The sequence below is a fragment of the Hemicordylus capensis genome, chromosome 1 (assembly GCF_027244095.1).
Source record: "Hemicordylus capensis ecotype Gifberg chromosome 1, rHemCap1.1.pri, whole genome shotgun sequence".
NCBI lineage: Eukaryota > Metazoa > Chordata > Lepidosauria > Squamata > Cordylidae > Hemicordylus > Hemicordylus capensis.
In genome coordinates, this window is record NC_069657.1 from 174143301 (window position 1) to 174160578 (window position 17278).

Sequence of the window (17278 nt, forward strand, 5' to 3'; positions counted from 1 at the left end):
TGAAAAGCAATATGCAAATATTCTTAATCGTGCCTGGCATTCAGCTTAGTCTTCCATTGGTGCTTCCCTTCTGCTGAGAAAGTTGTGCACGTAAAATCCAGCCCTGTTGGAGCAGCCAAGGAGTGCAAACATTTACAAGTATTTCCACTGTGAAGTAGCAATGTACAACTGCCCAGAGACCCTTTTAAGTATTTGCACATAAGTATCCTTGCACAACCCCACCAGAGCTGAATTTTATGTGTGCAGCACCTTTGGTGGAACAAAAACAGTGACAGAAGTCTGTGCTGAATGCTGAGGCCACTAATATAACAAACACAATTGCCAAGTGCACACTGTGGATGGTTTGCTCACCTCTAAAACCCACACTTCCCTTCACTTTCTGGGACATTTAAGGGTTTAAAAAAATTCAAACTTGATACGCATTCCACCACCTCCACCTCCAGAAAACGGCCACCTCTAAAACTCAAGACCTTTAATGACATGTACATCTTAATGGAAAGCTGGGCCTCTGGAAAGGCAAGCAGATAGCAATGTTCTGTTTTGTGTTTCACATCTACTTTTCTCTCCACAATGCTCATGTCAGCTAGTAACATCTGCTAGCCATCACTACATCTCCTAACTGCATCACTAACACTCCAAACCAGTTTGAAAACTCAGCAGAAAATACAACAGAAAGTCAGAAACCAACACATAAAATCAACCACAGTAACCAACAGTCAATAGGAATGCCAGCAAGGAGAATTGGAGGACCAGAAAAACAAGTGCAGAAGAACTTCTCTGGACACAAAGAAAGAAAGAGAAATAAGGAAGGCAGGGAAGGAGAGGAGACTAACTTAACCAGAGAGTAAGTTGGTGACACATAACCAACAACAGTTCCTTGTCATTCTGCTCATCACAAACTTTTTTTGATATTTTAAAATTAAAACTTGACATTTAAAAAGTACTTCTAAAATGTTTACAGGAGAGTAGTGGAGGTGGAAGAGGAGATGTCTTCTCCACAAAAAGAAAGAAAGAGAACGAAGGAGGCAAAAGAAGACTAACATGAGTGGAGAGGAAGAATTTCAATACATAAAATCAGCATCATCATGCCACCCATCATTTTGGTAAGCGTTTGACTTGTAATAATAACAACACACCTCTCTAAAATCTACAACTGATCTTGAGCTGTAGTGTCGTTCTGACATTTGTTTAAATTAAATTTAAAACCCCAAGTCTATGTAAAATATTTACAACCAGATTCTATATGGTAGAATGCAGTGCCAGTTGAGAACAGGATACGTGCCAGCACTTGCTCAAAAGCTCACACTAAAACCTGAGGTCCAGTGGCATAACTAGGGAAAACAGCGCCCGGGGCAAGCACTGAAATGGCGCCCCCCCCCCACCGTGCCCCCCCACCCCCCCACCCCACATACTACATTATACTTAGGTTTTTCCTCACAAGCGCCCACCGCCGCCGCCAAGCCAGGCCACTGACTGGCCGCCAGGCACCAGCAAAGCAATGGGGGGGCCGCAGGCGGCGCGGAAGGGACCGCTTGTGGGGAAGGGGGCACCGACACGCTCCCTTGACTGCTGCAGCGCTGCTGCACTGAGCAGGAAACATTTGTATTAACAAAAAATTAATTTTAAAAAAAAATTGGTCATGGCGGCGCCCCCCACATGACCAGAAAAGATGGCATCCGGGGCACGTGCCCCCCCTGCCCCCCTATAGTTACGCCTCTGCTGAGGTCTACCTGCTGTCAGGGTAAAACTGCTGCTGTGGCAGGATCTGAGACTAAAAATCACCTTTCCCCTTCTCTTACTTGTGTAATAGCATGGGGTACTTCTTCTGGTGACATAGAAAAGGAAATAAAACATTCTTCTTCTTTCATAATATTAAATTAAAAAGTTTTATTGGTTTAGCACAAGTTCTTAAAAGCGTGATACTTAAGAGGTCTCAATGTAAAAAGGTGTATTGGTGTCAAGGTGTTGTCAAAATCGTTAATTTACAACTTACAGTAGTGCTTCTATTTTTCATATAACAAACAGTTATGTTTCTCTCATAACTTGGAGTTGTGGTACCTCGCTTGGAGATTTCCTTTCTGACCTGTCTCCTTTCTGAGGACTCTTAGGTCTTTACTCAGGCAATGGATTTCTTATAGACAATAGACTTAACATTGTCTCTACCTCTATTTGAACCCCACTTATTTCTTCCTAGGAGAAGTCATTCCTGATTGATTGATTGATTGATTAAGTGCCGTCAAGTTGGTGTTGACTCTTAGCTAGCTAGAGAGAGTCTCTCCAGGATGATCTTGGCCTTTAAGGTCTCTCAGTCGTAATCGAGTCCATCCATCTTGCTGCTAGTTGTCCTGTTCTTCTCTTTCCTTCAACTTTCCCCAGCTTTATGGACTTCTCAAGGGAGCTGGGTCTTTGCATAATGTGTCCAAAGTATGATAGTTTCAGCCTGGTCATTTGCGCCTCAAGTGAAAATCCTGGACTGATTTGTTCTATGATCCATTTGTTTGTTTTCCTGGCTGTCCATGGTATCCTCAAAAGTCTTCTCCAGCACCAAAGTTCAAAAGCGTCAAACTTTTTCTATCTTGCCTCTTCAAAGTCCAGCTTTCACATCCACAGAGTGTCATGGGGAAAACCATTGTCCGAACAATTCTAATCTTTGTAGGCATAGACACGTCATGGCATCTAAATATCCTTTCCAAGGCCTTCATTGCTACCCTACCAAGTGCTAGTCTGTGGCTTATTTCTTGACTGCTGGATCCTTTACTGTTGATGGTTGATCCTAAAAGGCAGAAGCTATCCACCACTTCAGTGTCTTCATTATCAATTCTGAGGCTGGTTGCTATACCCATTGTCAGTAGTTTAGTCTTCTTTACTTTTAATTGTAGTCCCATTTTTTCACTGTGCTCCTTGACTTTCATTACTAGAGCTTTCAGATAATCCACATTCTCAACCATCAGAGTGGTGTCATCAGCGTAGAACAGGTTCTTCCTCTGACATTAAAACCATTCTCATCTTCTTCCTATCCAGCTTCTCCCAGTATACGTTCAGCATATAAGTTGAATAAATAAGGATAACATATACAGCCTTGTCTTACTCCTTTGCCGATCTGGAACCAGTCTGCTCCACCATGTTCCGTCTGGACTGTGGCTTCCTGTCTTGTGTATAGGTTTCTCATGAGAACAATGAGATGTTCTGGGAGCTGGTCTTGTGGTAGCAAGCATGATCTGTCCCCTTAGCTAAGTAGGGTTCACCCTGGTTGCATAAGAATGGGAGATTACATATGTGAGCATAGTAGATATTCCCCTTAGGGGATGGAGCCGCTCTGGAAGAGCAGAAGGTTCCAAGTTCCCTCCTTGGCATCTCCAAGATAGCACTGAGAGAGACTCCTACCTGCAACTTTGGAGAAGATGCTGCCAGTCTGTGTAGACAATGCTGAGCTAGAGGGACCAATGGTCTCTCAGTATATGGCAGCTTCCTATGTTCCTATGCCCATTTTCTTAAGGATATTCCACAACTTGACATGGTCGACACAATCAAAGGCTTTTCTGTAGTCAATAAACAACATAGTGACTTCTTTTTGGTCCAACCGATTCATTCCTGATTATTTCCCCCCTTTTCCTCTAAGCCTCCAGCAAACCCTCTCTCCCCTCTTAACCATCTGGTCCAACTGATTTCTAACTGCTAATTTATAATTCCAATCAGGAGTTATCTGTCCTTCCTGCAAGGGTCTGACTACTAGTGCTGTCACTGTTAATCAGTCTTCTGCACATACTAACACATCTGTGTAAAAATAACTTTTAAACACATATTTGTGACTGTAAACACAGTTCACAACACTGAAAATTGCCAAACCAACAGAAATACCAAAACATCACATACTCATCAACACAGCCGTAATAGAGGTGGGAAGAAGTCTTTCTTTATACTATATAGCTGCACTGTGCAACATGAGTTTTAGGGTCGCCACATTCTGGCTTTCCAAATCCAAGTGCCTAATTTGCATATAATGTAAATTGGCCTGAAAATAATTTTTGAGCAGAATAGTGACTGCACGTTTTGCTCCATAACTCTGCTTCTACAAGGGCTAGAGCTTAGCTTTTAAAAAAAGGGGGGGGGAGCGCTGAAATCCAGGTGAATCTGGGTGGGCTAAGCAATCTGGGTGAGATGCTTAAAATCCATTTGAAACCTGAAATTCCAGGGGACATGGCAACTCTAGTGGAGTGGCAGCACTACAACTTTGCAGAAGGGCTTAGGAAGTTGTTTGGCTATTTATGACTTCTGTACTGTCCAATTTTCCAGGAACAGGCTACTATTCAAAGAGCCTTTGGAAGGGGTGGTTTATAAATGTAATAGATAGATAGATAGATAGATAAAACTCTAGCTATAAAGAGGAAGATGCAGACATTTTAACTGCATGAAGCAGTTTTAATAAAGTTGTGGGAAAGGATTTGATCAATAAAATTTATGTACACCAGAAGAAAAGAAGAAAAAAAACCTCAGAAAGAGAATCAGTGTATTGGCCTGTAATGATTTTGACAGCAATTCCTCCATATGATCTTCAATATTTGTTTTTCATATTTCCAGGGATTTTATATTTTGTCCTTTGATATTTCTATACCGCCTTTCATCCTAAGACCCCAGGGCGGTAAACAAGATAAAACAATAATGTTCAATAAAATAAGCATAAAAACAAGATAAAACAACAAAACAGAACATAACCTAACTAAAATCTTTAAAAGAGCCAGGAGAGCTCATTGGCCAAAAACCTGAATAAGAACGGCAGTCTTCATTCTCCTCCTAAAGGCAGGAGAAAGGGAGCATGGAAATTTCATCTGCGAGCATGTTCCACAGACTGGGGGCAATAACTGAGAAGGCCCTGTCCCACATACTTGACAAACGCTTCTGATTGTGAGTCCTTTGAGGTTAGAGATCCATCTTATTTATTTGTTATTTCACTGTGTAAACCGCCCTCAGCCATTTTTTGGAAGGGCGGTATAGTAATTGAATAAATAAATAAATAAATAAATAAATATAAATAAATGCGCTTCAGCAGGTTTCAGCACATGGAGCAGAGCCTTCCCAATTGATCTAGTCAAGTGGGTAGATTCAGCTGGGAGGATATTTGTTTCTGATTCACTCTGACACATTATACAAGTTATAACTTTATGTTTTGTCCTCTTAAGCAATATCATTTGGTTAATAGGCTAGCAGTTTGTTGTTGTTTCATATCTGGTTTTAAGTTTTTTTAATCATTCTACTGCAGTTACTTCACTTGTATGAAGAAAACATTTTTAAAAAACAACCCTCTTAAAATACTTTTCTTAAACAAAAAGCAACCCACTGTTTTTCTCTTACAAATGTTACAATATTAATTCACACATGAAGAACTCATTTATTTCCATTCTTGATACATTAAATAAAGATTCAAACTCAGAGAGCTGAATGAACTAACTAGATGTTGAACTAACTAGATCAACAGATGGATGCATCCTACTTGATTACTGCATTGCTGCTGCCACCAAATCAGTTTAAGGCAGAGAGAAAAACAGAACAGCTGGCATTTGGACTGTGCTTATTCTTTTGGACTATGCTAGACTATAGACATGGTATATTCCCCACTTACAGACTACAGTAAAGCATATACATCATATGGAGAACTGGAAGAGGCTTCAAAAATAATTAGTGAAGGTGAGCTAGCGGATAGTAAAGCAGAAATATAAAAACTGCTAATGTGTCGGGCTGGTTTGAAGAAGTGGATATTAATGCGAGTTAAATACAGAAGACGATACAGAGAGAACAGCATGACTGACAAGACATAAGAAAGAAATGGTAAAAGAAGAAGGCTTATGCTGCTGAATTTCTGTGAGAAACAGGGCTGCAATTCTTTGGCAAAGCACGTACTTCACATGCAGAAGGCCTCAGATTTAATTTCTAGCATCACCAACTAGAGTTGTGAGAGACCTCCCCCGCTCTGAAATTTTGGGGAACCACTGCAGGTCCAGAGCAAGATGGACCAGTGGTCTGGCTGTGTGTAATGGAGAAATCAGAAGAAGTGTCAAAGGAGATGAGGTGAACCAGGAGGAATATGGTTAGTGTGGAGAGTGAACAAAGTCAAAGCAAAGGATTTTTAATGGACTGAAGAAGGGAGAAATAGCCAGACCAGCGAACAAGTAGCTATGGATGACAGGTGCTTAGAGCACTGACAACATTTTTAGCTGTAAGTACACAGAAGAAAGGGCATATTGGAGAGATGCTGAAAGGAACTCACTTTAACTGAGGGCCACTCTCTAGCTCTTTGTTTACTGACAGTATGGCATGAGATGAGATAAGTAGGACAAGCAATAAGCAGTAGTAGAAATAGAACTGGAAAAGGAAGGAATGTTCAGACTCAGAGGCATTTCAGCCACAACTGTCCTGGTTTTAGAAGCCCCACCAGCTTATTTACTTTTTCTTGCAAGACAGAGAAGTATCTTGTAATCAAGCTAAAGCTCAAGAAAGTTATTTTAAAGTCTACATGTATTTGTTTCTTTCAAAATAAATTTATTTAAATAAATATTGGAATGTACAATAAACATGAACCTCCACGAGAGGAAACACACATAGCAAAAAACACAACTCCAAACCGTCTAAAAATAAGAGGTTTCTTTGTTGCCACTGATTCAGACTTGAAAATTGTTCTGTTGAGAGGTTGATAGGCACTTCCCCCAAACAAATGCACTTACCCCGACAATGTACACCTTCATCATATCCATCAGGACAGTCATACATGCCATTGCAGAGTTGGGACAAGTGAATACATCTGTTTGTGCCAATGCATTTAATATGATTCAGAGGACACTTGAATTCTATTTCCTTGGGACCTAAAAAAAGGATAGATATGGACTAATTAATATGCAGTTTGATTCTGTTCAAACAAATAAAGATTACTAAGGCAAGGAAAGCACCGTACTGTCATGTATTTGCATAATATTTCCACTTTAATGCTGGCTGCAAGCTTTTTTTGTGCATTTGTCTACTATGCAGCTTTCCTGTGCATTACCAGCAGAATTATAGTATCTTAATAAGGATTAACATAATTAAAGAAAATCAACTGCTTAAGAAGGATTTTAAAAAATGAAGACTATGCAATTTATCACTTTTATGGCAGATTTATTCTCTACTAAAGATTAGGGATGCTGAAATTTATATTTAGCAACATTAGAAACAGAGTGTAGATTGTTTTCAAATATTATTTAATTCTTATTTTTCAATATGATTACAATAAGAGTCTACTAGTCTACCAGTAGCAAAACCTTAGGCATAGGCTTAACAATTCATGGCTGAGAAGCAAAAGACAATCCAAACAAAAAGAGATTCAGTGTTACTTATGAAGAAGTAACAAGCGGTGAGCAGTCAAACAAACAAAACAAATGTATGATTGCAACGCTTGGATCTTTGTACGTTTGTCTTCTATCAGTAAAATCATATGCTCTACATGGATGAAGCCTTAGACTCAGGAAAGGCAACTGACAACTTAAAGGCAATATTAGACTCTCAAGGGTTTCCCATATGGCTCCTGGCATAGTTTCTAATCCCCAGAACTCTACTATCATACTTGAGTCCGTAGGCAAGCAGAGACACAGGCAAAAAAGGGGTCTTTGAGCCATGGGACTTTGAGCCCTGCAGTTCAATTGCTCAACATACAGTTTCTACCAGAGCTGCCCTGAACAGAGCTGCCCGCCCGCAGGAGCTTGGGGGCCTGGGTTCTTTGAACTCATTCGCTCAATTATAGCTACACCCCTAGCCTGGGTCCTCTTTTTCTCCTTCCCTGGGGACTTTCACTTTTCTCCCTTTCCTCTTCAGTCCTTTTCACTGTCAGAAGTATGTCCCTGGGGCTATGAAACCCTCACTGACATACTCCTGGATACGAAAACAACTTTTGTGAGTGAGGAAGGGAGAGAAGTGAAAATCAACTCCCACTCTGCCCGTCCTGCGAGCCAAGCCTCGCCTGTAGTTAGTTTACTTGGCTCCTTGTGAGGTCAGCGCTTTTGCTCATAAGGCTACACACAATGTCAGCCTCTGATTCTTAAAGCAGAGAGGCATAATTCAAAACTCTATCATGTTCACTTAATTCAAGAGGACTGCCCTGCAGTATGTCAATCGCAAAAACACACACACACCCCAAAAAACCCCAAACATTTTTAATAAGCTACTACTAGAAGCCTGCTTTTACAGAATTTGGCTAGTTAGTTAAAACCAAAGTGAAATTCACCGCCCCACCCTACCCTCAGCCTGCTTTTCTGGACTCTCTCTTTCCTAAAATGCTATGACTCAGTGCTGCTATTACCATAGAAGCCTCAGAAGGTGGATTTTATCTGAGTCTTGATTCTTGATTCTAGACCAGGGTTGCACAACTTTGGCCCTCCTGCATATGTTAGACTACAACTCCCATCATTTGGAGTTGTAGTTCAAAAACAGCTGGAGGGCTGAGTTTGTGCAGCCCTGTTCTACACCCATCAACACAATGCATCCTTGGCTCCAAGGTCTAGAGGTCATAGCTCTCCAAACCTCTTTTTCTGTTTGTAGATCTCTCTGTACTGTGATCTCTCAGGTTCCTCCTTTTTCTTCCTTCAGTTTCTCTTTCTGCTTATTTCCACACTAGCACCACCACATTAGCACCACCACCTGGCTTTCTACTTCTCCTCACTAACTGTAGCAGAAAAAGCATACAAGGCTTTCAGTCTCCTCACATTGAAGGAGGCAGATTGGGCATGCAGGCAGTGCCATAAACGCACATTTCTGAGGAACCCAGGGAGAGCAGAAACCATGTAGGCAAAGGGCTACGGACAATGAGTATTTGGAATTCCTCTGAAGGCCACCATTGGCTGACAGGCCTTGCAGGATGCAGACCTGACCTATTGTTTACAATAAAGTTTTTCATTTTCTCTATCTGCTTTTATTTGTATATGCAAATGTTTAAAAACCCACCTTTAATAAAATGATTTTTAAAAAAGCAAAGTTGGGGGGAGGGGATTAGATTCAAATAGGTTAGAGATATAGCAAGAGGGTGCTCACAGCTCCTGATTATGGAGAGGATCTTTCCAGGTACAGGGTTTGTCTTTGCAGACAGAGACAGTGGCGAACATGATGTGCAGCATTACAGAGGAGTAATGCTGCACCCCAGAGAATCTGCAGAGTTAGTTAGATGGCAGCCCCAGCACTGTTAAGAAGTGTACATAAACATGTACAATGGTTCTACAATGTCTGGCGGTGGTTCAGATTTGACCATATTAGTTATAGGGTTTTTTTTCCTAGTTCAAACTCACTTCAGTATATTTAGTACCAAAGAGCATAAGAAAGGTGCTACAGGTAGTGACAGTACTCTTGGCTGCATATAATTTTCCGTTTCCTAGAGCTATCCTTTTCCATAAACCATCTAAGTATTATCAAAGAGCACAGACAAAATTGACCTAGATGGACCAATGGTCTGATTCAGTATAAGGCAGCTTCATATGTTTCATGGCAATGAACCTGCCTAATATGCACTCCCTCCTCCTACTTAAACTGTCATGCTTCCTTGCACAGTGCCACCTAGTGGTTCTCACAGTTATACAGCTAACACAACATCCCGCTTTCTTAGGAAAATGAGTAAATATTTATCTTATATATTAAAATTCTAAATCATGGGAGCACGACTCTCTTCCTTCTCAGATCTCACAATCTCTGTACCTGTGTATAGATCTGTACGTGTGTATACTGAACATAGAAGCCTCATGAAGACATTTTAAAAATGGGAGGGATGTGTACTCGTGTATGCTGTCCCAAGGCTGCCAATCACAGAAATAACCTCAGTCACACTTAGGGCACTCAGTTCTTCAGATGAACGTTCCAGTCGTGAGCAGAGTGGGAAGAGGCAGTAAGGGATGGACCGGGGATGGGACTTACGGGTGCACTTCGGACAGTGAGCCATGTCCCATTTTTCAAACATCAGAATAGAGAAAGACTACTGTACAAGTGCAGAGCATAATGTGTGAATAGGGCTCATACCACTTAGCATTTATTTCCACCTGACACGATCAACACCACTGCAAAGAGCAGGGAGCTGATTAGAGATGGACTGAGTTGGACCTTAAGGGCTATGCCAGAAGTGAGGCAGCACCCTGAAAACAGTTGTGGGCTGGAGATTGAACCAGCCACAGTAGTGTGAAAGAGTGAGAGAGACTTTGAATATTCAGGGTCATTTCATACATTACAGGAGGAAATCAGAATTCTATTATCTTATTGATAGCAAAATAATGTATATTAGTTATCTAAATTCACAGTCTTCCATTTTACCAAGTCAATTGGCTCTTACAGTATATTGCTTTCTGCTAAAGTATACAGGCTGCCCCATAAAGAACAAAAACTTTCTGAAATATTTAAAATATTATCTGACTTCAGATCAATAAAGGGCTCATGCAGCTGCTTACAAAAGCCTATTTATTTGTGAACAGGAGACGGTTTGAGGTGAAGATGAATAGGTTCCCAGAAATATATATTAATCATGAAACTACATTTCCAAGGGGAATTTTTTATTCTGTTTACAAAAACAAATAAGCAATAGATTAAGAGGACTGATTAACATACAAATGTGATTATTTTGACATTGAGTGGTCTGGGTATATGTAGTTAATATTCTGTCTTGGCATATTGCTCTCTCAAGGCCAGGTAATTTTGTAAAATAAATTAATGCTTGAAATTGAGACAGAAAGCCTTTAGGCTATGGGCAGCTCTTTTCTTCCATTCAAGGTCTCCTTGCCCAACTGCTTCTCAGGTTCTGGCGCAGGGCTGTGTGGAGAAGAATGCACTTAATGATTCATATTCAGACTTTTTCAAATGAGGGGACTGGGAAGCGTATGCCCTGTCCTAAACACAATGTGCTATGCTGGGAGTTCTCCAGCAGAGGTCAAAACCAGGGCTTCCAAGTTCCTGCATGTCAGAAAGGTTAGTTACTAACAATAATACTCTTATATACTAACCACTTCCCCAAGAAATTAGAGAAGTTCCATGGAGCGACATTACCTGAACTTTGGTTTTCTGTAGAGAAGAGATACCTTAAGTCTTATGGTGTCTTTGTAAAAGTTGTTTTATTTACACATACACAAGCTGAGCATCAGATGGAGGTAAGCAGTAGTATGTTCCTACAAGTCAGCAACAGATCCTATCATATTCACAGAAAGAGATTCTATCCTAAGATGCCCTCTAGCTCTCAGGTCTCTCTCTTTTCCTCTTCAGTCTCTCCTATATCTAGTTTCCCCCCCCCCTCTCTCTCTCTCTCTCTCTCACACACACACACACACACACACACACACACACACACACACACACAGAGTTCAGCCGACCAGCCCGCACCGACCTCAGAAGTGGCAGCCGCATGGAGGGAGACGAGGAGAAGTGTGGAACTTGGATGCGACAGATGTCTCTCCACAGACTCCTGAGCTGAGCTGGGAAGGCTTGGGCAGTTCAGGTAGATGGATTGCAGTGTGCTTTCGATTGGGGTGGCTGGCACCCATGGATGATGTCAGCCCAGCCCAGCTGGCCAGGGCCGATGCCATGCGGGAGGAAGAGGTAGGGCCATGGGGAGGAAGTCAGGGAGCAAGAGGGGAAGGAACAACAGGTGAAGGGGCAATAAAGTACTAGGTGGGAGGGACCAAAGAGGGTGGGTACCGGATGTCTGGCATGTGAGGCAGCATTTAAAAGTGGACAGGCCAGTGAAGAGTGGGATGAGCAGGGAGAGAACTGTAGTCTCCCAGAGAGGAGCCGGCTCTGAAATCACACTACGCAGGAGGAGGACAATGGTCAAGGGAACCACCTATCTCTGAGGCTTTGCATAGAGGGTCACTCATCTCCCACCCCTGAGAGGGGTGAAGCAGATTCCCGGGCTGACACTCTCTCTCACTCACTAACTCACACTCACATTCACACACACAAAGCTTAACTCCACCCCATTCCTAGCTGGAAGGTGGCATGTCACAAGCTCTGATGGCTTCCCCATTCAAAACATTTCAGGCTTTCTAGAGAGGTTTCTGGATATCTTCTAATAAGAAACATCTGAACATTGGCTTTAATTTGTGAAGTCCTAGGATCAGACATTGTTTTTAATAAAAACCCATAACAGAAAACCCATAGCAAAACCCATAGCCTGTTCATAATAATCAGATAGCAGACATTCAACAATATGAAATTCCCCTAAGCTAATATTTTATACATACTAGCACACACACTTGGCAATATACAATTGCAGCATTTCTCCCCTTATAAGAAATGAGCATTATAAGCAATAGTCTTACATTCTAGTTCATCTGGTGGCTGCTCAGGGATGAGCCTTCTCTGTTGCCGGCCCAAGGCTTGGGAATTCACTCCCTGCTGAAATAAGAGCTTCCCATCTCTGACAGCTTTTAAAAAGACTCTTAAGACACACTTATTCACCCAAGCTCTTTAACTAGAATTGTGGTTTTAAACAGTTTTAATTTGTTTATTATTGTTGTTGTTGTTTACACAGTCAGACAGGTGTTATTGACGGGTTTGTTTTATTCAGACATCCGAGTCCTTCCCAAGGACCTGGGATAGCTGAATTTTATTGTCAATGTTGTTGCTGTTATTATTATTATAGATATCATCGCAGAATATAGGCTGTTCCCATTGTTGTTGTTGTTGTTATTTTGCTGTAAACTGCCAAGAGACATGAGTTTGGGGTGGTGTACAAATATGCTAAATGAATAAAACTCACTTCCCATTATGTGCATCTCAATGGTCTAGGCTGCCATTGGTGGGAGTAAGGCATGCATTAAGGGACATAGTATGGTCTGAGGCCGTTCCCAACCAGAGAGACACTAATGAGTAGAAATGAGATGCAGGCAAACATGGACAGCGAATGAAGCTCTCATGGAACACTAACGCTACATTCTTAATGCTTCACTGAGATCAATGAGACTAACTTCCAAAAAAACAGATATAGCAGCCCTTTGCATCATGAGAAATGTTGGATCAATGCTGACCTGATAATGATTCTAAAAAATGAAAATTTAAAAAAAAAGGTCAGGGAGGCCAATATAGCCTCCCCAACATTTCCGGAATTAGCATTGGCATGGAACTGACCCAGTATTTGGCTGTTAATCAATATCAGAATGCCCACCTGTTACATGCAAAGTTTAAAACTGTTCACCACCATGGCTTTAATTCATCCCCACCCCCATTGCACTGCCAGCCATTGCTACTCTGATGCTCCAACTGTGCCACCATGCTGGCTCCATTGCTCCTGATGGCCACTCTTCAGGGCTGCATTGCTAACCTGGCCCCGCTGCTGTGTTAAGAGAACAGCCGGTTTGGGGGCACCCAGTAGCACCCCTACATGTGATTTGGAACTACAGACTTGTAGTTTCCATTTTGACTTGTGGGACCATAGGCTCACCATTTGCCTGCATGGTCTTAACTCCCAAGAAGAAGTCACTTAGCTGCTAGCATGGGAAGGTAACTCCAGGTAACTTCAGCTCAAGCCTAACACGTGACTGAAAGGGGGAACTACTCCCCCTGCTCCCTCTCTGTTCATTCACAGAAAAGGTTGCTGAGTAGACCCGAGTTAAGGAGAAGAGGACTACCTGAAACTCTTCTCAATGTTGGCACACAGGATTAACCTTCAAAGCTAATCACCTTCACAGGAAGAGTAGATAGGACTGCAGCAGGCTCATCCCTCTAATGTATGTGTTAATGGTTGGAATTAAGCACAGGCAAAGCACTCATTATTTTAAAGGAATAATTTATCTTCTACCCAGAAGGTCTGCCTGACACGAGATGAGTCGCCTATTCAGTGTTTCTGCATACAGGTTGTCTAAACCTTTTCACTTCATTGTCCTCTGGAGCACACCCACCTAGGATTGGACAGGACAAGGTGTATTCTTTTGTCCACCACAGATGTTACAGAGAGGTGTGGTCTGCAGATGGCCCAAAGGTAGACCTTTGCCTATTTGTACCTCAAACTCCATCAAACAGTGTGTCTCTTCTCTGGATTCACTACCTGTGTATACGTGTGGCTAGGCATCAGCTATTCCATCTGGCCGTGCTTTGGCCCTTGTGACCGGCCCGATTTCAGCCTCCAGTTTGGCCCTGTCTCTAGGCCTATTCTGCACAGCACACATGGCTGCATCAGAGGACTGGTCCCCTGGGATCAGACCACCTTTAGACTCCTACTGGCTTCCTGACTTGGTAGTGGCATGTGTATCTCCACTCTTGCATCCCATTTCCTGCTTATCCCTGAAAATAGTCCTCAAAACCCACTGAGCAACATGTGTCCGACACAACATTGGAAGATTACAGGTATACTAACCAACTTCTGCTCCACACTCTTTTGCTCCCCTCTCTTCTTGTTCTCTTTTAAGTCTAGAGCTGTTTCCCAAAGGCCCATTTCTCTGGCCAGACTCCAGTTGATTCTAATTAGGATTTCAAGCTAAAATGCCTCTTTGTGAGCCTTAATTAAGTTACCAGTCTTATTAGTTAATAATGTGCTCCTTATTAATCAATATTTCCTTTCTGTGCCCCTTATTATCCCTAATAAACCTGATCCAATTTCCAGTTCCAACTCTCTACCTGTAATTTCTAAGACCAAATTTTTGCACAAATTTATTCTGCAGTGAACTGCTTTCTCTCGTTTCACTGATTCCCCACACAAGCTCAAAAGTTAGTCAGGAGTGCATAGCCAGCACTCCAAAGCATTCTCATTAACTGCTGCTACTGCCAATCCTGCTGCTCTGAGCAATCACGCTGAAGGCTTCACTGCCACACTGGCCCCATTGCTGCTGCTACGGACCCTGGTCTGCCAGGCTGCAAGCTTCTGCATCACTAATGCTTTGGTGGCGCCAAAGGCTCTTCTGTGAGGAAGAGTGGAGGAAAGGCCATTTTAAAAAGGCAAGAGATCCAGCGTGGTGTAGTGGCTAGAGTGCTGGACTAGGACTGGGGAGACCCGAGTTCAAATCCCCATTCAGCCATGAAACTAGCTGGGTGACTCTGGGCCAGTCGCTTCTCTCTCAGCCTAACCTACTTCACAGGGATGTTGTGAAAGAGAAACTTAAGTATGTAGTACACCGCTCTGGGCTCCCTGGAGGAAGAGCGGAATATAAAATTTAAAATAATAATAATGATAATCATGTGCACTTAGTGCATCTTTTAAATCACAATGTAAAAAGGAATCTTGTTGTGATCAGAAACAGAAACAAGAAACCAAACAAGAAACAGAAGCCTCTACAGCAGTAATCTATACAGCGGAAAGGGCAGGACTATTTTCATAAAAATATATTAGGTTTTCAGTGACTACATGAAGTTTTATAGAGTCAAAGTAACATGATGTGCAGTTTCTTGCTGACACTTTGAACCATGTTGGGGCTGCTGCAGCACTCGTTCTCAATAGCGTCAAGGCTCCTTACATGTCCACAGCAGCCCCAACATGGTTCACATAATCGACAGCATGCTGCTCTTCATGTTGGCCATAATTTTTAAGCAATCAGGCAGAAAACTGTATTTGAATGTAAATATTTCGGTCATTCAACTATAAATGTGCAGAGGGTATTTTTAGCCCTGCATAATGGCTCTTTCCCCCTTCTTTTCTTCAATAAAGCCACTTCCTTCTGCCACTAGAACATTCACAATAGAATGGAGAGGTGGAAAATTATGTTCTCTCTTCAAATGATCTAATGTATGACAATACGGCAAATATAATATATAATGTATTCAGAACAGTTTCTATCAGGAAAAGACAGATATAAATTTTCTAATATTTTAGATGGATTAAACAAAAAGGAACATAAGAAAGCACAGATGAATTTATTTCTAAGGCTGTTCTATAGTTATGCAACCTCAAAATTAAAATATATACAAGATTTTGAACCTACATACAAATATAATTGGAAATTGGGACAAGAATTGATTTCATTCTTGAAATGATTGTCCCATAATTAGAGAACACAAACTTCAGTAACAGTCAATTTTTTAGCTTGGAAATCACCCACATGAAATAAGTGGTCATGTATTAGATTGATTTTCTTTCTTTCTTTCTTTCTTTCTTTCTTTCTTTCTTTCTTTCTTTCTTTCTTTCTTTCTATCTGAGGAGGTCCCCTTGGAATGGTATAGCCCTGTATAAATGGCTTGATGGTATTGAAGATGGGAGGTAGCATTCACTCCCTATTACCTTCCCATAGGGAAGCCATAGTAGAAAGTCTAATTATAATAAAGAGGGTGGAAGAAGGGAGGGAGGGAGGGAGAGAGAGAGAAAGAGAGACTCACAATGCAATTCACAGCTTTGAGCACAATTTATATCTCCGTTCTCATTGTACTGACCCACAATTGTGCTCAAGATAACCTTGTGAGAGTGGCAGGAAATAAATATTCAAGGCCTTGAGTATCTTAGCTGAGGATGATGGGTTTAAGCATGAATGTACAACTCAGCTGTAATGCACCATATTTTGCTAGATCAGGGTTTCCGACCCTGGGTCTGCAGATGTTGGAATCAGTGTTCCCTGTAAGAGGGATTCCCAGATGTTGTTGACTACAACTCCCAGAATCCCCAACTGCAATGGCGTTTGGCTGGGGATTATGAGAGCTGTAGTCAACAACATCTGGGAATCCCTCTTACAGGGAACACTGTTTGGAATACAACCTTCACAATGGGCAAAGGCCCAGTCACAATGGCCAAGGCTATCTAGGTTGGAAGTCCCCTGTCCTGCATATTCAAAAGCTCAATTTTATAAATTACATTCAAAACACCCACTTGGAATACTACATGTATAAGCTGCCTTATACTAGCTGTCATGTATTAAGAACAATGGGGAGCTTGGCAAAGTGATTGAGCAGAGGTGTCGGGAATGGGAGTTCTGAAGGGTAGGAGCAGAGGTCTCCTATTGACTTTTGTAGTTCCCTAGAAAGCCAGTTATTTAGGATCTAGCTAGCCCATCACAAGGTTTGTGATGTTTGATATAACAGCCTCAGCACTGGCAAGCAAAACAAAGGCTTCTCTGCAGTGGTTTTCATAAAGCAAGCACCTATGCCCCCTCTCTGCAGTATTATCTGATGAAGTTGATTAATGACTGTAATTAAGGTAAAACAGCACCGTATTTAAGCTAGAAAGAGCAATCCATACAACTACCATTAGAACCATGTTTTATAAGCATAGGCTGGAATGAAAATCTGTACTTTTAAAGAGTACAGTATTTTGGCAATAAAATTTGAACTGTAAGTAGGCAGTGAAAGGAGGTTTCAAAGTGGGTCCAAGCCTCATTGC

General features: G+C 41.7%; 1 protein-coding gene across 9 annotated transcripts in view; it reads right to left on the reverse strand.

Moving 5' to 3' along the window:
* LRP1B (LDL receptor related protein 1B) overlaps positions 1–17278 on the reverse strand; it is a 1420219-nt gene that overhangs the window by 881190 nt on the left and 521751 nt on the right. For 8 of the 9 annotated variants that reach the window (XR_008308477.1, XM_053255348.1, XM_053255339.1 and 5 more), the window contains one exon: positions 6717–6854. Coding sequence is in view for 8 of the 9 variants with exons in the window: in XM_053255348.1 (XP_053111323.1) it covers positions 6717–6854 (138 nt within the window). In the remaining variant the exon portion in view is untranslated. Of the gene's footprint in view, positions 1–6716; positions 6855–16010; positions 16041–17278 lie in introns of those variants that run through there. The other variant, XM_053255377.1, reaches the window with a different exon arrangement.